Source organism: Musca domestica, unplaced genomic scaffold (genome assembly GCF_030504385.1).
Source record: "Musca domestica strain aabys unplaced genomic scaffold, Musca_domestica.polishedcontigs.V.1.1 50, whole genome shotgun sequence".
Classification (NCBI taxonomy): Eukaryota; Metazoa; Arthropoda; class Insecta; order Diptera; family Muscidae; genus Musca; species Musca domestica.
The window spans coordinates 735,310-762,298 of record NW_026712347.1 but is presented as its reverse complement, the minus strand read 5'-3'; the positions used below and the strand labels follow the sequence as shown (position 1 = coordinate 762,298).

The 26,989-nt window shown below is 35.6% G+C and overlaps 2 protein-coding genes across 4 annotated transcripts in view; both read left to right on the top strand.

The window, feature by feature from the left end:
* Positions 1-8,162, top strand: part of LOC101887338 (beta-glucuronidase) — a 35,754-nt gene extending 27,592 nt beyond the window's left edge. For 2 of the 3 annotated variants that reach the window (XM_011294242.3, XM_059128448.1), the window contains exons 2-11: positions 1,035-1,441; positions 1,502-1,668; positions 1,731-1,876; positions 4,120-4,484; positions 4,547-4,719; positions 6,754-6,897; positions 7,098-7,182; positions 7,243-7,419; positions 7,483-7,621; positions 7,678-8,162. In XM_011294242.3, the coding sequence (XP_011292544.1) occupies positions 1,052-1,441; positions 1,502-1,668; positions 1,731-1,876; positions 4,120-4,484; positions 4,547-4,719; positions 6,754-6,897; positions 7,098-7,182; positions 7,243-7,419; positions 7,483-7,621; positions 7,678-7,877 (1,986 nt within the window). In that variant the 5' untranslated portion in view covers positions 1,035-1,051 and the 3' untranslated portion in view covers positions 7,878-8,162. The remainder of the gene's footprint in view (positions 1-1,034; positions 1,442-1,501; positions 1,669-1,730; positions 1,877-4,119; positions 4,485-4,546; positions 4,720-6,753; positions 6,898-7,097; positions 7,183-7,242; positions 7,420-7,482; positions 7,622-7,677) is intronic. The other variant, XM_005183536.4, reaches the window with a different exon arrangement.
* Positions 8,163-14,031: 5,869 nt separating this feature from the next.
* On the top strand, positions 14,032-26,767 carry LOC101887506 (beta-glucuronidase). The gene is made up of 9 exons (XM_005183537.4): positions 14,032-14,451; positions 14,516-14,695; positions 22,794-23,546; positions 23,607-23,779; positions 23,844-23,987; positions 25,728-25,812; positions 26,005-26,181; positions 26,246-26,384; positions 26,452-26,767. The coding sequence occupies exons 1-9, from the start codon at positions 14,209-14,211 to the stop codon at positions 26,697-26,699; spliced, it is 2,142 nt and encodes a 713-aa protein (XP_005183594.1). The 5' UTR covers positions 14,032-14,208; the 3' UTR covers positions 26,700-26,767.
* The last annotated feature ends 222 nt before the right edge of the window (positions 26,768-26,989 follow it).

The window sequence follows — 26,989 nt, the reverse complement described above, 5'->3', positions numbered from 1 at the left end:
TGGGTTATATCAAAACGTGTACCGACCTGACCTATATTTTGCACAAATGATTCTACAATTGTTTCTCCATCTTACATTTTGAGAGGAAGACCCTAGAAATAGATAAAATCAGAAGGTGCCTTAATATGGACCCTACTAAGAAACATTGACCTACCTTGAAAAATTTTCTGCGAGGAGTTTTCCACCCCCATGGAAGCCACAATGCCAAATAAAGCCTAAATCAATAAAAAAAAATTAACCAAGACCCCGGAAATAGCTTTAATCAGGGGATAACTTCATATGATTCCTATACTGATAATTTGGCAAGGATGGCTTCTTCTTCCTAAGACTTCAAATTATCAAAATTTGTCGAAATGAGCATGAAAAATATGGGTAAAATGTAAAAAATACGGGTTATACCCTAATATGGGGACTACACCAAAACATGGACCGACATGATCCATATTTGCTACAAGTGATTTTACATGTAACCCATAGGCCTGTATCAAATTTGATAGTTCCATCTTAAGTTGTTAGAAGTTAGAGCTAAATATTTGAGACCCTTTACGTATGGTTAAGGGCCCTAAAAGATGTTTGGCCTGGAATTTTATTCTACTAACCCAACACTAATAACTTCTACTTGGAATTACCCATCCTCACACCATTACCCGAAATGTGTCGAATAGTGTTATTTGGTCACTAAACATCGACTATCTTGCAATCTTTGCGGGTTTATAGTGGGTCGTCTTTACCCATTACTTGGTAATGAGAGAAGTAATTTCATTCGCTGTGATCTTTAAAAAAAATAACCCAATATTTTGTACCTACTGGTAATACAAAAGTAGTCTTTTACATTATGGGTTTATGACTGCAATCTGCTGGGCGATAAAAAAGAGAATAATATTTTGATACAGAGCGGACCTATTTTAGCTTTTGTAATTTGATTGCAAAATGAAAATTGATTTCACTGAATTATTAACATTAACATAATGATACTCTTAACTATCTTCTTTTGATCATCTAATTCTACCATTCTTTCACTTTTCTCTTTCCAGCCTTATCACTAATCGCCATGGGCCTTATTGGATTTTGTATTCACTATGCCATAGCACTGGTAATATTGAATAGAGAAATTTCACCAACTGTCGGTATGCTATATCCAAGAGAGTCAGAAACGCGCGAGGTGCGTTCGCTAGATGGCCTGTGGAATTTTGTTAAATCCGATCCCACCAATCCAACGCAGGGAGTTCGTGACAAATGGTTTCTGGACGACTTGAGTCGGGTACAGGATACGATACCAATGCCGGTGCCGGCTAGTTACAATGACATTACAACACAAAATGATTTGCGTGATCATGTTGGTACCGTGTGGTATGATCGGAAATTTTTTGTGCCGCGATCATGGGCCAACAAGCAGAGAGTGTGGTTGCGTTTTGGAAGCGTACACTATGAGGCATTTGTGGTGAGTATTTTAAAAAAGGATTCTTAAAAAAATGTTCTTCATCTCATTTGTAATCCCCAGTATGTAAACGGTGAAATGGCTGTGCGCCATGAGATGGGCCATCTGCCCTTTGAGGCAGAAATAACGAATTTAGTCAAATATGGTGAAGAGAATCGCATAACCGTTATGTGTGATAATGCCTTGATACAAACCACAGTACCTCAGGGGAAAATTACAGAGGTTTCAAGGTAAGTGTTTGCTTTATTTGTTGGAAATTATTTTTTTTATATTTTTTCATAATTATTTGCAGAGATGATGGTGTTGCCATAGTACAAACTTATACATTTGATTTCTTTAATTATGCCGGTATCCACCGCTCTGTGCATTTATATACAACACCCCTAACATATATTGAGGAAATGGAAATTACCACCGATCTGGCAAAGGACAATAATGGTAAGCATGACATTTTCTTTTTTCAAATTGCTTTGTATGTCAACCTTTTAGTTAGTTATGCGCAAGTGAAAATATATAGGGTGGTTTTTTAAAAGCTATATATAAAAAAAATAAAAAAAAAACAAAAATATCAGAAAAACGCACGAAATATTTATTTGAATTTATAGTCCATATGTAGACCGCGACTTCGCCCCAATGCTCCATCCGACTAGTATAATTTTTAATAAATGCTTCAATGTTGTTTTTCAGTGCGTGAATTGGAGCGGGCACGTCTGTATAGACATGAGCTTTAACACTTCCCACAAATAATAGTCGGCCAATGACTAAAACAATTTTCCTTTTTTGAACTTTTTGAACAGAACACCCATTTTGTTCGTTTTAAGGATGATTTATGGTTAAATTGCTCTATGCAACAGCCAATCTTGGTGGTGGGAAATTCTAAGTAGAAGTTAGTAGATCAAAATCTCAAAAAAAAAAAAAAATTGAGTTCCCCGGGTAAAGTTTTTTGGGACCGATTATATGTATATTGCCTTAATCATACACAAAAAGCTTCGAATATTTTGCTGTACTTTAATCATGTTACATGGCACCTCCCGATATTCGGTAGTTTGATGATTTTAGCCATATTTTTCAATGGAATTGTCTCAAAATCCACACAAGGAGTTGCTTCTGAGAACTTTATCCCCCGCGAGAGAATTGTCTACATAGGTCGTATTTGCTCGTGGTATAGCTCGTATATTACGGTTTTTATTTAAATGGTATTTTTCGACGGAGGATGATTGGTATTGAAAATGAGATATATCGGTCATTTTGGTATAGCCGCCATATAGCGGTACCTCTCGATATTCGGTATTTTGACGATTTTTGCCACATTTTTTCACGGATTTGTCTACAAAATGGTATTTTTTGGTCATAATGGGATCTAGCTCCGATGGCGAAACATTGTAGGTATAGGTCCACGTTTTTGTATAGCCTCCATATAACTCTAACTCCCAATATTCGGTATTTTGACGATTTTTGGCACATTTTTTCACGCACCTGTCTACAAATTGGTATTTTTTGGTCATAATGGGTTCTAGCTTCGGTGACGAAATATTGTATATATAGGTCCACGTTTTTGTATAGCCCCCATATAACGGTACCTCCAGATATTCGGTATTTTGATGATTTTTGTCACATTATTCACGAATTTGTTTAAAAATTGGTATTTGTAGTTCGTATTAGATTCTAGCTCCGGTGGCGGAATATAGTATGTATAGGTCCACGTCTTCGTATTGCCCCACATAATGTTACCTCCGAATATTCAGTATTTTGATGATTTTTGCCACATTTTTCCACGGATTTGTCTAAAAATTTGTGTTTGTAGTTCATAATGGATTCTAACTCCGGTGGCAAAACATTGAATCTTTAGGGGTCCACGTTTTCCTATAGCGCACATATAACGATACCCGCCGATATTCGGTATTCTGATAATCCAAATCATATTTGCCCACGAAATTGTTTCAAATTTGGTATTTAAGAAGATTTGGTAGATGACAATCCTTGAAGTATAAAATTGTCTATAGAGGTTCCCGTTTTTGTATGGCCCCCATATAACGGCCTCACCCACTTTATGTTTTGAAACGTTTAACAGCATTATCCAAACGGTCTAACAGATATTTGTAGTTTAAAGTGAAACACGTTAGAATTCAGATACTTTTATAAAAAAATGCTTTCTTTACCCAATGGTGGAGGGTATTAAAAGTTCGGCCCGGCCGAACTTAATGCTTTTTACTTGTTTATACAAATTTTGGTAACTTTTGATAATTTAAATTCTTAGTAAGAAGAAACCATCATTGCAAAATATGATCAATAAAAGTCCTCATATCGGTATAACTCTCATATAAATGTATCCCCTGATTTCGCCTATTTCCGGTGTCTTTTCAATTGATTTGGCCCTTATTTGGCATCTTGGTTTCTAAGGGGGTAAATTTTGCGGAGTAGAGCCTATTTATAGGTACAACCTGATTTTAGCTTTTTGAGAGTCTTGGCCGCATTTTCAAATCGTGGGTAGAGAACCATCGTACAGAAAATTTTCAACAGAGGAATATATTTTGGAATCGTCCCCACACAATCTGTGTCCTGTTCTGAATAGTCCTTCCTAATCATACCTTCATCCCTTGGGGACTAGTTCTCTGGCTGGCCATTAACTTACAAATGTCTATGCCAATTTCTTCAATAAATTTTTCTCTTCTTCCTTTCAGTTGGTTTCGTTTATTACAAAGTCAAGGCGAATGGCACAGCGGCCAATGAGGCAGTTAACAATCTCTATGTACGTGTTCAGCTGCGCAACAAAGACGGTGCCATTGTGGCCAATGAAACATCCAATAGCGATTTGAAGGGAGTCCTGGAAGTACAAAAAGTTCTGCCCTGGTGGCCATATCTAATGCATCCCGATCCCGGCTACCTATATCAATTGGAAATATTCCTACATGGTGAAAATAATGAATTGCTTGATGTCTATCGCCAGAAAGTTGGCATACGTACCTTAAGTTGGAACAATACATCGTTTATGATCAATGGTCGACCGGTGTATTTCCGTGGTTTCGGGCGGCATGAAGATTCGGATGTAAGTCCGAGGGGGATTGCTGATTGGAATTTGGATTGAAATTATTTTCTTTTTATTTGTAGATACGTGGCAAGGGTTTGGATTTGGCCTTGATGACAAGAGATTTTAATTTGCTGAAATGGATTGGTGCCAATGCCTATCGTACCTCACATTATCCATATTCGGAGGAATCAATGCAATTTGCCGATGAAAATGGTATCATGATTATTGACGAGTGTCCCAGTGTTGATACAGAGTAAGTTGTTTGGGTCTAGGATATATGAAGCGTAGATTGCTTTTTATTTTACAAAATATAAAAGGACTCAAAGGTCTTCGGTTTATAGTAGTTCATAAACCGTTTGAAAGTTGAAGTCGGTGTTTCGACAGATATATACCCCAACCATGTACCTTATTAGAATGGGTACCATGGCATTAGAGAAATCACAAATTTCTAAACTATACCCAACTCCGAATCGATTTTCAACAAATTTGACGGAGGCTGTTTCCGAGTTTCACCAAATGGAAAAATTCGATTGAATATGAACAAAATCTATCTAATTTGGGCTGCTATTTCGTACATGGTGAACAGTAACCGTAAAATCGGATGTAGATATGTATCGAAGCTATATAAAAATCTGAACCGACCTCGATAAAATTTGGCAGAGAAATTTTCGAGCTGCATCTGATGTCCGGTATCAAATATCATTGTTGTGGAGTGCATATTAGGCATGTGAGGGACTTTAACACCAAATCGGATGAAATATATATGGGAGCTATAGTAATATTTGAACCGATTTTCGCAAACATTTGAAGTACTTGTTTCTGGGCTGAATTTCAACTAAAGTGCCAAGATTCAGTCCATTTGGGCTGATATCAGACATTTGGCGCACAATAAACCTGAAATCGGATAAAAGTATAAATGGGAGCTATATCCAAATCTGAACCGATCTCGATAAAATTTGACAAAAGTTTTTTTGAGCTCCATAAGTTATTTCCTATAAAAAGTCATTCTAGTGGATATTACGCGTGTGAGGGACTTAAAACAACAAATAGGAAGAAACATATATATGGGGGCTATAGCCAAATGAACCGAGATCGATTTTCGATTGAACCGATTTTCTCCAAATTTGAAGTACTTATTTCTAGGGTGAATTTGGTCGGATTTGCACAAACACATCCAATTTGGAGGAATTTTACCCATTTGCTGCACAACAAAATTGTAATCAGATAAATATATATATGGGATCGATATCTAAATTTCTAAAGAATAATAGTGTGTCCAAAGGACAGAATCAGACAATAAATGTGACATGTAATTAGTTTGCAAACAGGCGGACGGAAATGCATAAATCGACTCACAATGCAATTCAGTGCAGATCATCAAAAGGAACTATGGGTCTATCTTGTCCCTTCTCCATTTTACAAACAAATGCACAAATACATAATACCCTGACCACAGTATGGTATAGGGTATAAAAACCAAGAAAAAGGGCAATTTGCCGAACTGTTAATATCCTCCATAATTTGGAAGGAACTTGAAAATCCGTCGAAAAATACAACTTAATAACTCATAGGCTGTACCGATTTCGAAATTCAAATACAATTCCAGTGAATAAAGTCGCTATAATCATCAAAATACCGAATATCGGGAGGTATCTTTATACGAAGACGCGGACGTGTATATGTAATTTTTTGTCATAGGCTGAAGTACCTAATAAGATTTTCAAATAAGAAATTTGAAACAATTTTGGCGAATAATGTCGCTCATAAAGTCATCATTCATCAAAATACAGAATATATAGAGGTACAGTTATAGGTGGGCTATAGGCAGATATGCACCTGCATAGACATTTTTTTTGTCATAGGCTGAAGCATTTATTAAAATTTTCAAGTACGAATTTTGGCGAATAATATCGCTAAAGTCATCAAAATACCGAATATAGGGAGGTTCAGTTATATGGGGGCTATACGAAAATGTGGACAAACGTGAACTCATTTAAAACTTATCCTGCCTACTAGCTAAATTCAAATGTGTGCAAAATTTTAGCCTTCTGTCTGAATTCGTTCGAAAGATAGCGTGATGACCACAGACTGACAGACAGGCATCGCTAAATCGACATAGAATTTTACACTGATCCAGAATATACATACTTTGTAGGATCCAACATGTGTATTTGGAGGAGTTACAAACAAAATGACAACTTCCAAAACATTCTACTCCAACCCCCTTAAATTAAAAGTGAAATTGAAAAGGAACACTTTTTTAAAATATACTTCCCTTTTATTTCAGAAACTTCAAGCAAGAACTGTTGGATAAGCACAAATCATCCATGGAACAACTTATACATAGAGATCGTAATCATCCCAGTGTTGTCATGTGGTCAATTGCCAATGAGCCCCGAACAAATCAATTGAATGCAGGATCATATTTCCAGTAAGTATTCCCAACTTATTGGCATTGCTTGGGTCATAGATTGTGAGAGGTCTCATTCTTCAGTTCGAATGAAATGGAGGGATGAAAGAATGACCTATTAAAAAATGTTTTTATATCGGAAAGCCTCAGACAGTCATAATATTGGCCTATGAGTTATTTTTATTCAATCTTACTAAGTTTAATTTTTCCTTTTTTTCCAGATATGTAGCCAATCATACCCGGGAACTGGATCCTTCGAGACCAGTGACTGCTGCCATTGCCGTGTCTTCAAATGACGATAAAGCTGTAAGAAAAAGTCCCATAAAAATATCAAAACATTTTTGAAACAATTTTTTTCCATTTCAGGCCAAATTCTTAGATGTAATTAGTTTTAATCGCTACAACGGTTGGTACAGCAATCCCGGACGATTGGATATGATTACCAAACGGGTAATAGATGAGGCTACAAATTGGCACAAAAAGCACAATAAACCGGTTATAATGTCGGAATATGGTGCCGATACAGTGGAGGGATTGCATTTGGTAATTAAAAAAATATTTCAAAAAATCTCTAGATGCCCTATTATGTTATATTAAATTTTTTAGCTCCCCGCCTATGTTTGGTCGGAGGAATATCAAACGGAATTGTTTTCACGACATTTCAAAGCATTCGACACCCTGAGGAAACAGCCATGGTTTATAGGAGAATTTGTGTGGAATTTTGCCGATTTTAAAACGGCTCAAAGTAAGTTTTGTAGTACCCTCAAAAGCATAACTAAATTGTTCCCTTTTATGTTTTAGCCGTTACACGTGTCGGTGGCAACAAGAAAGGCGTCTTCACCCGCAACCGCCAGCCCAAAGCCGTGGCCCATCTGCTGCGCAAACGTTACTTTGCCTTAGGCCGTGAAGTGGATCAGTGCAATTTCCCCGAAGATCTCTTCACCTATATTGCCGATGTTGGCCCATCGCGTAATGCCAAACATGACGATGCCGATTTATAATCGCCGCCTTCAGCTCGAGAGCCCATTACTGCCAGTCGCTCTCTAAGTGAAATTTTGTTCTAAACTTTCCATTGCATTTTTTGTATGCCTATTTCGTTAGTATTTTCTAAAGAAAATGTATTAATCTAAGTTATTGAAATTTTTTATAGTCGTATGTAAGTATATTTAAAAAAACGTATTTATATTTTATTATGTATAAAAAACGGTTATATGTGTCTTTTATGTACATACGTATAGAAAATAGTGAATGGAAATAGCAAATATAAACTATTTTTTATATTGAAATGGTCAGAGTGTTTAATTTTAATTTTGAGTTATATGCAAAATGCATGACTATTTTATATGAAGTGCTAATAACTAATTCTGAACAATTTTCTTATAATTTTTAACAACACAAGAAGTTTGAAATTATATTACAATATTTAAATATTGATATCAATTATAAACTCAAAGTAAGGAAAGCTCAATAGTCGGGCAGCCCGACTATATGATACCCTACACTACTATGTATATTTAGTAGAGCTCTCGTAAAAGAAAGGTTTATATTTGGCATTTCTGAGCTCTATGGGATGTCTCGTACAAAATATGATTATGGTAGAGTGCATATTCCGAAAGTTGGAGATTTAAACACCAAATCGGATGAAACATATATATTCGAGCTATAGCTATATCTGAAGCGATTTTCACCAAATTTTAAGTATTCACTTCTTGAGTGAATCCGTAACATTTCACTCACTTTGGGATAAATTAGCCGTTTGGTGCACAAGAAACCTAAAATCGGACGAAGATATATAGGGGAGCTATATCCAAATCTGAACCGATCTTGATAAAATTTGAATCATGCTTTGCTGGGCTGTGGGGTGTATATTGCGAATGTGAGGGACTTAAACACCAAATCAGATGAAACATATATATTGGAGTTTTAGCTATATCTGAACCGATTTCCACCAAATTTAAAGTATTTATTTCTATACTAAATTCAACCGAAAGTGCCAAAGTTCACACCATTTGGACTGATATTAGCCATTTGGTGTACAAAAATCTAAAATAGGATGACACATATATATATGGGAGCCACAGCTATATCTGAACCGATTTTCACCAAATTTGAAGCATATACTTGTAGGCTGAATTCGGTGGGATGTAGCAAAGAATCAAGAAACAAGAAACCTAAAATCGGAGGAAGATATATATGTGGGTACTATATCTAAATTTGGACCGATTGTCAATAATTTCAGTAGGGTTCGTTCTTGATCAAAACAAATGTTATTTAGAAAATTTCATCTCAATCCAATCATAAATGCGACCTGCATTTTGTTTACAAAAATGTATGGACAGACGGACGGACATTCATAAATCGACACAAAATGTGATTCTATGCTGATCGCCATAAGGAACTATGGATCTCAAATGCACAAAGACATAATACCCTCACCTCTATTTGGTGTAGGGTATAAATATTTTTAAGTCGACCGGACTGAGTTTTTCGAATATAAAACGAAAATAATGGTAAATTTAGTTAGGACCAAGAATACCAAATTTTAGATTTTTGTTATTTTGAGAAAATAAATCTGGAATGGCCACAAGCAAAATTGAAAATAATCTAGCTTTAAACGAGTTTCACTCATAGTTCCTTTTAATTAGCTGCATAAAATTACAGTCTAAGTCGATTTGTACATGTCTGTCCAATTGTCCGTCCGTCTGCGCATGTATCTTTGTAAACAAAGTACAGGTCGGTTTTATTTCACGATCGATATAATATTTTGCACAAATCGTTTAGTAGGCCCAAGGGCGAACCCTTTTGAAATTGGATATAATCGGTCAAAATTTAGATATAGCTCCCATGATTATCTTCGTCCGATTTGCGTTATGTTGTGTTTGAAACTTACGACCAAATCGAGGCTAGAAATAAGTATATCAAATTTGGTGGAAATCTGTTCAGATATAGCTATAGCACCCATATATATTGTTTATCAGATTTGTTACATTTGTTCTCCACAGCCGTAATATACTCTCCGTAACAACGATATTAGGAGAAATATATCAAATAGAGCTCAGAATTGCATTCGACAAATTTTCTGCATGTCGGTTCAGATTTGGATATAGCTCTATTCGGGTGAGATGAAAAAACTGCAACCAACTTCAGACTGCAGTTATTTCTAAGCCAGTAGTCCGACAGCTTTCAAAATTATGCCAGTGACGGCTCATTATAGTGCTTACAAGCGTACAAAAGCATTTCGGTGAGAATTTTCACGAAAAAAGTTATTATGGCTGGAAAACCACAAGTGGCTATCATTAGACCACTCCAGCATTTAAATGTGAATCAACCTTTTGTGTCTCGTACCATCGCTCGTTACCGTGATACTGGTGGCGTAGCCCGACGTCAAGGAAGTGGACGGAAGAAAACAGCAACATCAGCAGAAATAGTTCGAAAAGTAAAGAAGCGACTTGATCGAAACCCGCGTCGCAATGGCCGAAAAATGGCTCGTAAGCTGAACATATTGGAATATTCCATACGCCAAATATTGAAAAATAAGCTCTGGGTAAAGCAATTGAAATTCCAAAAAGTGCAAAAAACTTACTCTGCAACACAAAGAAAATAGACTCAAATGAGCTAAAGAGTTGCTTCGCTTGGCCAAAAGTGGTGAACTGCCGAATTTGATTTTCTCCGATGAGAAAACATTCGTTGTTCAGCAGTTTGTAAACAAACAAAATTATCGTGTTTACTTGCAGAAGAGGTCAGCTGAAATTGTGCACCTTCGCTTGACCACCAGAACTCAAGCGCCGGCCATGGTGATGGTGTGGGCCGCTATAACAGCCGATGATCGCTCTTCGCTCGTATTAATCGACCGTGACATCAGAATAAATGCCGAGTATTATCGCGAAAATATTCTGGAGGGTGTATTAAAGCCTTGGGCACGCAAACATTTTGGGCGCAGACCTTGGACATTCCAACAGGACTCAGCACCATGAATGGTTACAAAATGAGGTTCCTCGCTTCCAGCGCACAATCTCCGGATACCTATCTGATGGACTATTGTATCTGGAGTATTTTGGAAAGATTGGCAGTAAAAAATATCAATGTGTCGATCACCTCAAGCAAGCGCTTCGCCGGGAATGGGCCAAAATACCGCAGAGCAACATTCGGGCAGCGTGTGACGGTTTCACTGGCCATTTGAAAGCCATAATTCGTGCCAAAAGTGACCAATTCGAACAAATTTAAACTTATTTTAAAGTTTGATGCTATTTCCTATTATTAAAATTTAAAACAAAAAATGTAAAAAATGTGGCAATTGACTTTGTTGCAGTTTTTTTATCTCACCCTGTATGTACATCCATTTTTTTGGGACAGTCTAATCCCACTGCCAATGGTATCTCGAAGTTTAGTCAATGATATTTACTTTTGTTTTATTTTGTAGCTGCATAATTATTGTCAGTCAGTATCGTATTGAGTAATTTAATTGTCAATGCTTAGTGAGGCGGTGTTAATTCTCACAAAATGTCAAATGCTATTCAATCGCAGCGCCGCAAACATCACTTGCATATGCGAAATTATCAGCATAAACGGCAATTAAAAAATTACATGCAAATGAACTTTTGCCGTTTATCACTTTGTTTATGGTCATTACAATATTGGCGGACGCACTGACAATCTTGCAGTCTGTAGACAGTGGGTCAAAAACAATAAAATAGCTTTCTCCAAATGTTAAGAAATTTACAAAAACAAGAAGAATTCAATTGTGAGAAAATCCAATTAGTTAGTTTTTTTTTTGAAGGTTCCACTGTTTCGAGAGAGCATCTCGAAACAAAGAAATCAATAGAACTTTAACAGCTGATTTTATGCTTCGCAACTCCAACGATAAAGAAAATGTGTTTACCAACAATCAGGTAGTTCTCCCCATACCCCGAATACCGGCACATTTCCCCTTTGATAAGACAAAGCAACAAGCAACCCCGGTGTTTTTTGTATAAACAAGCTATTCGAAATGTAAACACAGTAAAATGGGATGGGCGAAGTCGACTTGGAAATGCCTCACTAAAAGCAAATAAAAAAGAGAACAAATATTTCGGTGGGGTGGTCATAAGTTTCCGCCGATAAAGCAATTTAATTTGAATTCCAAAAAAGGAGAGTTGTGCTGATTTGTACTCAATTGTAGCGAAATGCACGTTTTTGTTTTCGAAATCTGAGAGAAATGCAACTTAGGGAATTTCGAAAAAAGATTATGCTGAATTGTGCCTGGTTTGCGTCGCTTAAATTTTTTCACATCTTAAAAATAATCATTTTGGGAAGTATTGCAGAAAGGCAATTTTCGAATTTAAAAATTTCTGCAAATATCGAGATGAGGTATTGCGATTCTATAGCTGATTCTCTTTAAAAATTAGATCAAAGTCATCAAAAGACCCGAAATCTGGTAGACAATTCAATGGCGGCGGGTTCTACGATTCGGCCAGGGTCACTTCAGTGTATATATGTTTGTATTTGTTTATTTTCTCGCTTTCGGAGCAGCATAGTCTCTAGTTACCAGTACATGGAATGTATGAGGGCGCAGTCAAGTATATCTCGCCTGTTAAAAACTGTGAACCAGATTTTTTTCCAGACATCAGGTTACTTTTAGTAGCCTTTAAGAGTTGTGAGTTTCCATCTTAGGTAATGGATGGCGAGAATTAGATCAGATCGAAATTTTGCACAGCAAATAAGGAAGCCCCCACCTGAATACCAGGTAAGTCTGAAAAATGAAGTAACTTGATAACCCAGACCATCTGTCCAAAAACGTCTTCTGACGTTCGGGTAGCAGATAGGTTTTCGGAGACTTCATCAAAACTGCAGCCGCTCAATATATATTTGCTAAAAATAAGACTTTATGTTCTAATAAAGGCGGCGGGACTAACGAATGAGCGTGATGAGCTCCGTCTTTTTAACCCTACTGATCCCAGGGTAAGTGATTGGGACAGGGAAGATCAACCGGTTGTACAGGACCATTTGACATCCGAAACGTCTGGTAAATTGTAAAACTCACTAGCCACCCACATCGTTCCCGGAGCGAAACTTGATCGCGAGCAGGATTGTTCGAAGAGTGTCTATCTGGCTCTCGAAGGGAGTATCCATATCAAACGTAGATCGAGTTCGCAGATGGGCAATATCGATGCACTCCTTCTGATACCTCCCCCACAAAGGGTCAAAATTTTTAAAGAAAATATTTTATTGCAGAGAAAAAGAAAGGATCATCCTATTTTGCTCCAACTTTGCAATCCCAATCTGCAAAAAGGCCAAATTTTTGAAAAATTATACACTTTTAAAATTTGATATAAGAGTGGGATTGTCTTCATCACCATATTATTATTAACCCAAGATCTGGTTCGAAGATGGAATATATCTGTCCACTCCTTCTGGTACCTCCCCCACAAAATTTTGAATATTCATGAATCTCATAAAAGCGAAATTAACATCCAATTCCATTCAGACTTGGTACATCTCAATATTTTCAACAAGAGTTGTTATAAATATGGTACAGATCTTCTTCTGGTACCTCCCCTGGTTCTTGTTCAAGATTTTGAAAAACAAAACCACGTGCTAGAGGTTTCTGTGAAAGTCATCTAAGCCATTATATGGTTAATAAAATCATCATATAGTCTTTGTCTTGGTGATATTCGGGCTGATGGCATCCGGGTAGGAAATCTCTTGGCAGAAACACATGAGAAACTCGGTATAGACTCCTCATAAAGGTATGAAACGCTTTACAGTATTCAGATCTTAACCACATTCACCTACATATTTCACCGTGATTTTGTAGTTTTAAATTGAAATCACCCGAAGATTGAATCTCTACCCTGTTTTCATCAGATGTTTTCTTTTCAGCCATGATTGAGGATATAACAAGTACGAACCGAATCTAAAACTTTTTGCACTTATTAAATGTAGCATTCATAATGACAAACCCACCGCAACCTATAAATTTCTGTAGCGCATGCTTTGCACACTATGGCAAAATCTCGAAAAAAAAAATCTCACACAGAATTACGTGATGGAAAGGGGTATTCAATAAATTGCAGAAGGGTGGAGCGGAAGTGCAGGGGTTGTTGCTGTTGGTATACATAGTACTCTTTTGCAGAGATAAGGTGTAGGAATCATATGCATAATAACTCAAACAGTCAGTCAGCAAGTCAGTCAGTCTAACAGAAGTCATTGTTTGGTTTAGTTCGTAGTCGGCAATAAAATATCAAATTATGTGACTATAGCAAAAAAACCTAAAAACATTAACGCTAAAATTTATAGAAATAAACGAGTTCAAATTAATTTATTTACAAATTCCGCTTCCAATTCTTCGACGCGATGTTGTGGTATTATTTGTGCATTGCGGTACTATTTGTGGATTCCGGTATTGCCGGCAAATTAAATAGTGCTAAGACGGTGATTAAAAAAGATCCGCCATCCACGCAGGGTCTATTGTATCCCTTCGAATCGGAATCACGAGATATCAGATCCTTGGATGGTATATGGCGTTTTCTAAAAGGTGGCTACAATGACTCCACCAAAGGCTTGGTGGAGAAATGGTATGCAACGGATTTGGATAAGGCAAGTTGAGTGTTATCAGTGGATTCTAAAGAGGGGTGTTAACCTTCTGCCATTTGGATTGCAGATAAAACCCACCCTGGCAATGCCAGTGCCAGCAAGTTATAATGACCTGACCACCGATGAATCACTTAGGGACCACTTAGGTGTTGTCTGGTATGAAAGGAAGTTTTTCGTTTCTCACGATTGGTCGCTGGACAAACGTGTTTGGCTCCGCTTTGGCAGTGTACATTATTCGGCAATTGTGGTAAGTTCAGATATTTGAATTTCATTACGTATTGGGTTACCTGCCTTCTGTTTGTTAGAAAACAAAGAAACAAGTGTTTTTAGCTTTTTTTAATTTGTTTTATAATTATAAATATTTCAACGTAAACAAAAAAACTTACTGAATCATCGGACGTTCATGATGTAAATAAAGAAATTCCAGTGGGGTTAATTGTAAATAACGGATTTAAATTACAAATAGGATTTTTAAAATCTTAAACCCAAAACCACAATAGGAGTTTAAAGAATGGCATATTACAGTTAAGGTTCATCAAGATCATATAATTCATATATAGTCGTATCATATATATTTAAAAATCTCGCTTAGTTACAATACTGTACCTTTTGGGTCCATATGTACTTTTGATACCCTTTCAAAAGCGATTCCAATTATTTTAACAAAAATTTAAATTTTCAACGATATTGACCTCATAGATCATTAAAAAATACTGTACAATTTTGTACCCTGTCTTCGTATCCTTACGGATTTCCAAGTACCAAGCAACACCCAGAGGCATTTTCTTGCATTTATAAGTTGTAGCTCTTACCACCGTTCAAGAACTTTGAGCTGCCGTTTTAAACCTCTTAGTACTTACTCTATGTATTTCAAAATCCCAACCTTTCGAAGTTCCAAAGATGTATCTATCGTTCAATAAAAGCTTGGTACCATTTTGTACTATTCATTAATCAATTAATCATTTGATACGGCTGAAAAGCGTCTCATCGGAATAACGGTTTTAGACCCTAGATCTCTTTGGGCCAAGTCCGTTTCAGGACATTTGGAGTCGATTTAGAGGTGTGCGTCAGTCGGTATGTCTGGCTGGTGTGCACAATAACTCTCGAAGGGAGAATCCGAATTGATCCAAACTTGGTACATCGTAATATTTTTTTTTTTGAAACTTATATCGAGTTTGGAGATGGGCAATATCGGTTCACTCCTAGTAGTACCTCCCCCACAAAAGGTCGAAAAATTCCAGAAAATATTTTACAGTAAAAAATAAGAAAATATCATTCAGTTTTGTGCAACTCGGCCTATTCCAACATGCACCTCCCGCTCAAAGGGTCAAATTTTTGAATAAATATAACTCTTATAACATAGGAAATAAACATCTGATCCGTTAAAATATCGCACATCCCAATATTTATATCAACACATGATCATGTGTGAATATGGAATATATCGGACCATCGGTAACTAACCCACAACGTTTCAAAATTTTGAATAACCATGAAGCTCATAAAAAGTGAAATGACCACTCCTTCTGGTACCTCCCACACAAAGGGTCAAAATTTTGAAAAAATATAACTTTAATAAAATCTGAAATGAGAGTTCGAATGTCTTCTTCGTACATCTCAATATTTATACCAAGACAAGATCTCGTATGAAGAAAGGATAGAACGGATCTCTCTGGTACCTCCCCCACAAAATTTTGAATATTATGAATCTCATAAACGCGAAATTAACATCCAATTCCGTTCAGACTTGGTACATCTTAATATTTTCAACACAAGAGTTGTTATAAATATGGTAGAGATCTTCTTCTGTTACCTCCCCTGGTTCTTGTTAGGATTTTGAAAAACAAAACCACGTGCTAGAGGTTTCTGTGAGAGTCATTTAAGCCATTATATGGTTATTAAAATCATCATATAGTCTTTGGCTTGGTATTCTGCTCTGGTATTCTTGCTGATGGCATCAATATTTTTACCAAGACAATATCTCGTACGAAGAAATGATAGAACGGATCTCTACTTCAGGTCCAAAATTTCTAAAATTGGAGATAACTATATAAGTATTATTTTGGTTAAATTTTAAGCCTCAAGCGAGCTAACAAAGGTGCCTTTTTGGTCCTTATTTGTTATGAAATTCTACTTTCGAAACACCGATACACGTGTCATCTGTTAGAAAATGTAATCTATGCGGGGGTTATAGGGAAACGTTTACCGCCATGGCCACATTTACAAACATAACCTGCCTACTAACAAAATACAGATGTGTACAAAATTTTGGCCTTCTACGTCAATTTTTTCGAAATATGGCGTTATTACAACAGACAGACGGCATTTTACGCTGATGAAGAATGTAGAATCATGAAATTTTCGGTGAAGGTCACTCTTGGTCCAAAGTTGTCAGATAGGACTGAGTTTTAAAAAAATCGTACTAGAACAAAAAGTACTTAAAGGTACTAAATGGAATGGAAATGGGAATGAGGGCCACTGATGGAATGTATGATGGTGTACCAAAGAAGTTTTAGAAATTCTCATTAAAGGATACGAAAAGTACTAAAACGTTCTACATTTGGTACCACTTCGTATGATGTGAATGGTTGGAGTTAAAAACTTATAATTTGGAATGGGAATCAAGGTTGAGGATTGGGGTCGACATAAGGAGGTAGTTTTGGAAGTGTGCACTCATGTAAACAAAAAGTACTAAAGGGCACTAAATTTGGTACGCCTTGAATGGAGCGGACTTGACGGAGCTGGAATCTTGAAATTTGAAATAAAGATTACTAGTGGAAGTAGGATTGGAATATGGAGGTAGTTTTCGAAATTGTTACTTATGTGCAAGAAAATAATTACATAGTACAAAATTTAGTACAATTTCGATTTGGGTAAATCAATAGTGTTGGAATCTTTAAATTTAGAAATAAGATTACTATTTTAATGTAGGATTGGAATATATAGTAAGTTTTGAAAAACCCTACTTATGTGTACCAAGTGGTACTAAATTTTGTACAATCATGGTAAAATTAAGAAGGTAAGGTCATACAATCTTATGTTTACATTTTTTTTTTCAAAATTATTCATCTGACAACATCTCATTGTCAAAATGTATATCTATAAATTCATTGTACATACACAAATCAGAGATGGGAACCTGTTTTCTATGCAGTAAAATTTGACAAGGTCAATTACAGAAAATACAGAGACGAGAATGCTTATTTGAAATTACTTTACCTCCTTTATTTAGAAAATTTAGATTTTGGGAGAACTGTAAAGCTGGGAATACATAAAGCGCTTATGTGGCTGGCTTCTTCGGAAATGAACAAAGGAGTCTAGGGCCAAAATCGAACTAGGTCAACCTAAAACTCCTTTGTTCATCTACGAAGAAGCCAGCCGATGACTTAAACCAGCCAGATAAGCCCTTTATGTATTTCACCCTTAAGAGTTCTTAGAATTCGAAATAAGATTTTTATTGAATTGTTGAAACTTTATTGAAACTACCTAAATAGTTATGGAAATTTGTACTTATGTGTACTATATGGTGCTCAATTCGGTACGATTTTTATTTGGGCGAACAGAATTAAGATTGATGTTGGAGTATAGAATTGGGTTATGTAGGAACTTTTGGAAATTCGTACTTATGTGTACTTCATATGGTACAAATTGGATTTTAGCTGAACCCATAGAGCTGGAGTCTTCAAATTTGAAATTATTTTTAAAAATAAGAACTACAAGAGTACAAAAGGTAATAAATGATACAAAATTTAGTACTGACTGTACGGATAGAGTTAGATTTCTGAATTTTGGTGTGGGGGATCAGAATTGGTGTGCAGTGTTGAGATATGGAGGTGGTTTTAGAAATGCGTACCCTAGATATACGAACGTTACTAAATGGCACTTAAATGTGAATTATGTTCGATATTGGTGTATATGGTTGAAATATGAAGTGATGTTGGCAATGAATACTTACGTGAACGAAAAGTACCTAGTGGTACTTAATTTGTTGTTAGTATAAAATAGTAAAAAATGAGTGACTGACTGATTCATCAACAACCAGACGAAGCTATCTTAAAATGTTGCATGTGTTTGTATGTTGATGGGTAGGGGAGAGATGAGGCTGGGTTTTTTGGAATTACGGACTATAAATGCATTAAAAGTATTAAATTTCATACCGTTTGGTATTTTTGTGAACGGATACAGCTAAAATCTTGATATTTGGTATAAAATGTATGTTTAAGAAGTAGTATCGATAAAAGTAGGTGTTTTTAGAAATGTGTGCTAAGTGTAACAACTGTACTGGTGCTTAATTTGGTACAAATTGGTTTTGATTGAACGGATTGATCTGGAAATTTAAAATGTTGGTATTGGGGTCTATCTGGTGGATATGGTTAAGAGTTAGGTTTGGAAATATGTTCATCAAACGTTCGAAAGGTAATAAACTTGATATTGCTTGAAAGGATACTGCTTAAAATCTGAAAATTGACATTAGGACCACTGTTGGTGATTGGAGGTGGTTTTGGTAGTACGTAGTAAAAAGTACTTATGGTACAAAATTTCATATTTGGGTAAAGAATTTCCGTTGGACGTCTAAAATTTAGTATTAGGATCACCAGTTTGGTTGATACTTGGCGGTAGATTTGAAAACTCGTACTAAAAGGTAAGAAAAGTACCAAATAGCCAAATACCAATAACGAATTAAGTAACAGTTAATGCCAAACGATCTACATCTCTCTATCATAGGCACCAAAAGTGATCAAATTATTACCATTTAGTTCTATTCGAACTATTGCTGTACACATTTGCAAAACCACCAAAAAATCACTACACACCAACAGAAATCCCAATATCAAATGTTGAGATGCCAGCTCTATACATTCACACAATACCAAATTTAGTAACATATAATACTTCTCGTAAAATGAGTAGTAACATTTGCAAAACCGTCCCATATCTCAATCCTTGACATCAACAGAGACTTTAATATCAAATTTGAGGATTCCAGCTCTTCAACTTCTCCCACTACCAAATTTATTTCCATTTAGTACAATTATAGTACACATTTTCAAAACCACCTCCATATCCAATTTCAGCTGTATTCCTTCACCTAATACCAAATTTAGTACTTTTCGTACAATTATAGTACACTAGCTGAACCCGGTGCGCTTCGCTACCCCTTTTGATTTTATATGCATTCAAAATTTTATTTACAAATATATGTTGGATAAAAAAAAAAAAAACAAATTTAAAAATTAAAAAAAAAATATTGCACTACTTTAATGCGTTAATAAACAAAAGCATTAGAACATCAGTAACATGACATGCATACACGAAGGGTTTGTCCTTCGGATTTATTTATTTCATAGCAAATACCAATCAGTGAATTCGAGGTAGCAACATACTTCCCCGTATTAAGCGTATTTCAAATCAATTGTTGTGTTGTTTTTTAGTGTTAGCCTAAGGCGTTGTGGGTCAATGGTTCTTATTAAAATCATATCCCAATCTGATCTGATTTAAATATAATTTTAAAAAATTAATTTTACACCAAATTCCGTCACAACTTTCATATTTCATTGAAATTGGTGCGTCAAATATGTGAAATCGGCCGAGAATATATATATGGGAGCTATATCCAAATCTTAACTTATTTCCAATTAATTTATCACATTTTTTATTGTAACCAAATTATTCATTGGAATCGGTCATATATATCGGGTTTGTACATAATATGTATGAAGTCGGCCGAAATATATATGTTAGCTATACTCAAACCTCAACCGATTTCAATATAATTTGGCAATTTTTTCTGGTGCCAGATTTCGTCTCTCTCGCTTTGGATGCATCAAATATGTGAAATCGACCGAGAATATATATGGGAGCTATAATCAAATCTGAGCGAATTTGAATATAATTCGTCAAATTTATTTTTGTACCAAATTTAGTCACTCATGGCGAATTTCATTGGAATCGGAAATACATATCGTGTTTTGTGCATGTGAAATCGGCGGAAAATATATATGGGAGCTATATCCAAATCTGAACCGATTTTTATATAATTTGACTAATTTATTTTCTAATCAAAATCCCATCACATATTCCAAATTTCTTTGGACTCGAACATACATATCGTGTTTGGGGCATAAAATACATGAAATCGGTCGAAAATATATATGGGAGCTATATCCAAATCTGAACCGATTTTTATATAATTTGACTAATTTATTTTCTAATCAAAATCCCGTCACACATTCCCAATTTCATTGGAATCGAACATACATATCGTGTTTGGTGCATCAAATAAACGAAATCGGTTGAAGATATATATGGGAGCTATATCCAAATCTGAACCGATTTCAATATAATTTGACAAATTCATTTTTACTCCCAATTTCGTTACATATTTTAAATTTCATTAAAATTGGACATACATATCGTGTTGGTGCACCAAATACATGAAATCCGCCGAAAATGTATATGGGAGCTATATCCAAATCTAAACCGATTTCAATATAATTTGATAAATTTATTTTCGGATCAAATCCCGTTAAACATTAAAAATTTCATTAGAATCGAACATTCATATCGTGTTTGGGGCATCAAATGAACGAAATCGGTCGAAAAAATATATGGAAGCTATATCCAAATCTGAACCGATTTCAATATAATTTGGGAAATCAATTTTTTAGATAAAATCCATCACACGTTTCAAATTTCATTGAAATTTGGGATACATAGCATGTTTGGTGCATCAAATGCATGAAATCGGCCGAAAATATATATGGGAGCTATATCCAAATCTGAACCGATTACAATATAATTTGGCAGATTTACTTTTGTTCCAAATTCCGTTACGCATTCCAAATTTGAAGACTGTATCTGTAATCGATCAAAAGATATTTGCATACAAAATCTAAATTTTTGGGAGGTACCTCCGATTCTGATGCTATATCTCCACTTCCAAGTGGAATTTCAAAAATGTATATAGCCTATGTTACTTTCAGGCGATGTTGCAGTATACATGCAAATTTTCAGGAAAATCTGTTCAGCGGTTTTCGAGTCCATAAATTACAAACAAACAAACAAACAAACATACAAACATTTTCCTCTTTTATAGATATAGATAGATATATCCCAACCACCTCCATATCTCAATTCCATTTATTACCATTTAGTACAATTATAGCACACATTTTCAAAACCAACTCCATATCCAATTTCAGAATTTCAGCTAATACCAAATTTAGTACTTTTCGTACAATTATAGTACATATATCCAAACCACCGCCATATCTCAGTTCCAGATACCAACAGAGACTACAATATCAAATTTGAGAATTCCAGCCTATCCCTTCACCCAGTACCAAATTTAGTACCATTTAGTACTTTTCATGCAAATATAGGACGTATTTTCAAAACAAACCCCAAATCTCAAACACAGATGCCATCAGTAATCTAAAAGTCAAATTTCAGAAAATTTTGTATTTAGTCCATTTCGTACAATTATAGTACACCTCCATATTTTAACCACAGACATTAACAGTGACTTTCATATTAAATTTAAGAATTCCAGTCCCATTTCCTTCACCCAATACCTAATTTAGTTCTATTTAATACTTTTCGTACAAATATAGGATTTCTAAACCACCGCCAAATCTCAAACACAGATACCACCAGTAATCTAAATATCAAATTTCAGAATTTTATTTTCACCAAATACCAAATATAGTACCATTCAGTAATTTTCCTACAATTATAGTACACATTTCCAAAACCATCTTCATATGTCCAGGCTATACATGAACAGCAACCTTAATACCAAATTTCAGATTTCGGGCACTATCTGTTCACCCAATACTAAATTGTAACAAATATAGTACTATTAAGTACTTTTTGTGCAATCGTAGCACACATTTATAAACCACCTCTTTTTCACAAACTTACTACCAACAGGGACCCCAATACTAAATTTGAAAATTGCAGCCATTATATATCAAACTTGCTCTCCAACCTTGACTCTCAACCAAATTTGAAGATTTTAGCTTTATATGTTCACATAATACCAAATGGTACCGTTTTAAAAGTTTAGTACCATTTTAGAACTTTTTGCAACCTTAAAGTTCCAATTTCCAAAAACCCTTTGATACAACTATCCTGCACTCTATCAGTGACTCTCATTCTAAATTTCAGAATTCTAGCTCATTCCGTTTGTCCAATACTACAAAGTATTAAATGTTCAGTATATTTTTGTACTTTTCGTATCCTATTAGTACGAATTTCCTAAAAACCCAGTCTAATCTGGGCATTGATTTTCGGTTGTGGGTAAAAGTTGCTTGAAAAATCTTAATCTCTTATTTCTCTCGCAGTGGCTCAACGGTGTAGAAGTCGTTCGTCATGACATCGGTCATTTGCCATTTGAAGTAGAAATTACGGATCATCTCAGATTTGGTGCTCAAAATCGACTGACAGTTCTCTGCAACAATACTCTGACGCGATCAACGGTACCACAGGGAGAAGTGGTGCAACTTTTGACCGATGCTGGCAATAAGACCTTTCAGACCTATACATTCGATTTCTTTAACTATGCTGGGATACATCGTTCCGTGGTATTATACACCACACCCAAGGTCTATATTCAAGATATCCACATAACAACAGATGTTGTCGTGGATTCCAATGACGATGAGGATGATGAAGCCAGTGGAGAAAAAGAAGCTGACCGAATTTCTGGAAATATTGGAATAATAGATTTTAAAGTGACAATAGCTGGAGTGGACTGCAACGAAGTAACAGAATCGCCTGATTTTCAATCGTATTATTTACATTTACAACTGAGGGCGGCCGATGAAATTGTCGTCCATGAGATGTGTAAGGGCCGGACATTCAATGGAACTCTAAGGGTGAAAAATCCCATTTTATGGTGGCCATATCTCATGAATCCTGTCTATGGTTATCTTTACACATTGGAAATCTATTTGCATTCAGCCACAGATGAATCCCTCATCGATGTTTATCGTATGAAAGTGGGCATACGAAAAATCCAATGGGATGAAAGTAGTTTTTTGTTGAATGGCCAGAAGGTTTACCTACATGGTTTTGGTCGTCATGAGGATTCGGATGTGAGTAAATAATATTATATGGGTTTTGCAGATTATTAATAATATGTTTATTGGCTACAGTTAAGAGGTAAAGGTTTGGATTATGCCTTGCTTACGCGTGACTTTAATCTACTGAAATGGATTGGAGCCAATGCCTATCGTACCTCGCATTATCCCTATTCGGAGGAGTCTATGCAATTTGCCGATGAGAATGGCATCATGATCATTGATGAATGTTCCAGTGTCAATACGGAGTAAGAGGCTTAAAAATTAACTGGATTTTTGGTGTGTTTTAAATATTGACTCTTCTCCTTTCAGCTATTTTGGAGCAGATCTGTTGTATAATCACAAATCAGCATTGGAGCAATTAATACACCGCGATCGCAATCATCCCAGTGCAATAATGTGGTCTATCGCTAATGAGCCCAGGACGCAGAAAAATCAATCGGAGCCATATTTTCGGTAAATATTCACAACAACATACTTTCTTGCTCATTTTTGAAAATCTCAATAACTACATGTATGGGAGCTCTATAGACTTGATTGTGTGATCCAAAATTAAACCTAATTGGGCGTGTATACATGGCTGCAATTTGTATTGAGCTTAGATCCCTGCACCGCTGTGACCAAATATTTCCTCCTATTCATAAATTCAACTATCTCGCCTATTTTGCTTCATATCCCGTTTCAATTTAATTAACTTCGGAGTCATCCAAACCATCATGTGGTGTATAAAACTTTACCACGCATGTCGGGAAGGACATACATGATCTAGAGATGATCATGGACATTGAAGAAAGCCTCTGGAACGATAAGACTGGCAGACAGGTCTGCATGACATTCATATTTATTCTGGGGTTAGAAACCGATTAGCAGAAATCAAAACTTATGAAGCTGTTACAACAACATCAGATATATTTCCTAAGCATTTGACAACTTGCTTATGTAGATTCTTTTGGGGAACATTCCCAAAAATTAGACCTTCATATCCCAAAAACGTATCGGAATAAGTAAAAAAGCTGTAAGTTCGGCCGGGCCGATTTTAAATACCCTCCACCATTTGTAACGATTTTTGGAAATTTTTCAAAAAAAAAAAAATGAAAAGTCCTCAATCTGCACAGACGATTTCTGTCGTAGGCTGTAGTATTCATACGAAATTCAGACACCAAATTTGGAACAATTCCGGTGTATAATGTCATCAAAATTCCGAATATGGGGGGTATACGAAGACGTGGACCTGCACAGACAATTTTCTGTCTTAGGCTGTAGTATTCATTACGAACTTCAAACACCAAATTTGAAACAATTCCGGTGAATAATGTCTCTAAATTCATCAAAATACCAAATATCGGGAGGTACAGTTATATGGGGGCTATACAAAGACATGGACCTGCACAGACAATTTTCTGTCATAGGCTGTAGTACCCATTACGAACTTCAAATATCAAATTTGAAACCTTTCCGGTACTATTGTATGGGGGCTATACCAAAACGTGGACCTACATCACCCATTTTCAATACCAATACCTGCAAACATAATACACATTTGAGTAAAATTTCATCAACCTACTTCTAGAGTACTAGAGTGATTTCCACAGACGGACGGACATCGCTAAATCGACATAGAATTTTTTGCTGATCAAGAATATATACTTTGTGGGAACATGATCTTTGGTAAACCCCTTTGCCAAACATGGCTGTTTTTTTCCGATTTGGAAACCAACATTTCATTTTTATGGTCAAATATCAAAAACAAAGTTGTTACAATATCAACGTCGACTAAAAAATACAATGTCGTCACAATTTTTTACGGCGACAGACATTCTCAAAAATCGACTTCACGTCGACTGTTGCATCGTCAATGATAATAGCAATAATTTGTCGTTATCGGCAAAAAACGACAATCCTAATATCATAATTGTCGCCTCGACTTCATTTTGCGACGACGACGACAACCTTAATGAGGCCGAATATGTTTTACTTATTTTTGGAGGTCTTGCCATAGGATCCAATGGATTTGACATAAATTTAGTGTTTCTATTTTATACCTATGGCAAAAATGTTATTTGTTTGAAGGAATTTAAGTTTGTCATGATGTTTGGAAACTAAAATAACTTGAAGGCATAATATAGTTTTATATTTTTACAAATTTTAATATTTTACCAAATATTTTATCAATTAATCATCAATTATTTTATTTAGAGAAATCATGAGATATGTCAAAACGTTGGACCTCACCAGACCATTGACCGCAGCGATTAATGTTGAAATTGGTAAAGATAAATTGGTATGCAAATTTAATTAACATTCATTAACACGACAATATTTAATAAACACAGTGCAACTTGGTTATAACGATCGTTGAACCAAAATCTTTGTCTCACCGACACTAAAACCGATAATCGTTAGAACCCTGATTGGCTGTTTATGCTAAGCTTTTTGCAGCTAATATTGATTTTCTTTTTGATTTTTTATCCAGGCCCAATTTCTGGACATTATCAGTTTCAATCGCTACAATGCCTGGTATCATAATGCTGGCCATTTGGATACCATTTCAATTGCGGTGAAAACAGAGGCAATAAATTGGAACAAGAAATACAAACGACCAATACTTATGTCCGAATATGGAGCCGATACATTGGAGGGATTGCATTCTGTAAGAAATAGATGAAATCTAGTATTCTATATTAATAAAAAATATTAATAACTATTCATTTAAGTTACCCGAAACCATTTGGTCTGAGGATTATCAAATTGCCTTGTTTGGTCAACACTTCAAGGCATTCGATTATTTGATAAAACAAAATTGGTTTATCGGAGAGTTTGTGTGGAATTTTGCCGATTTTAAGACTGAACAAGGTAAGTTCTTTGATTTTAATATAAAATTTGAAAATTTAATAATGATTTGTTTTTTTTTTTTTTAAAGCTTTCACTAGGGTTGGTGGCAATAAGAAGGGTGTATTCACCCGCAATCGTCAACCAAAATCTTCGGCCCATCTGTTGCGTGAACGTTATTATGGTCTATGCAAGCAATTTTATGAATGTGAGGTGCCTAGTGATTTTCTACCCTATTCCATACATTGGCGTTATCGTGTCCATCGTCCTGCCGTTGATGGGGAAATTTGTGATTCGAATTCCTTGCCCAAAGAATGTATAGATTTTAAATTGAACTAAACTATATTTTAGGAAGTGTATAACAACTAAAAATTATAATGATATTAAATAAATTAAGTTGGATTTCATTTTTTGCAGAGCAAGGCCTACGTAAGGTCATATCACAATTATGTATTTTGACAGCAAGCTTAGGTGTCAGATGGGCTCACTGAACGATCTTATATAGGTCTTGATGAAGAAAAAGCCAAAAATAAATTCCCATTTTAAAAGTACAGCCGTCTGCAATAAAAGAATGTATTGGTTTGTAAACAGATGCCTTGACCTGATTATTGCATCAGTATGCTAATGAT

Bases quoted from the DNA above. Each gene is read 5' to 3' on its own strand.
- LOC101887506 (XM_005183537.4), top strand. From the start codon at position 14,209: ATGTTGTGGTATTATTTGTGCATTGCGGTACTATTTGTGGATTCCGGT. The intron at 23,780-23,843 runs GTAAGAGGCTTA...TTCTCCTTTCAG, and splicing joins TGTTCCAGTGTCAATACGGA to CTATTTTGGAGCAGATCTGT. The intron at 25,813-26,004 runs GTATGCAAATTT...TTTTTTATCCAG, and splicing joins AAATTGGTAAAGATAAATTG to GCCCAATTTCTGGACATTAT.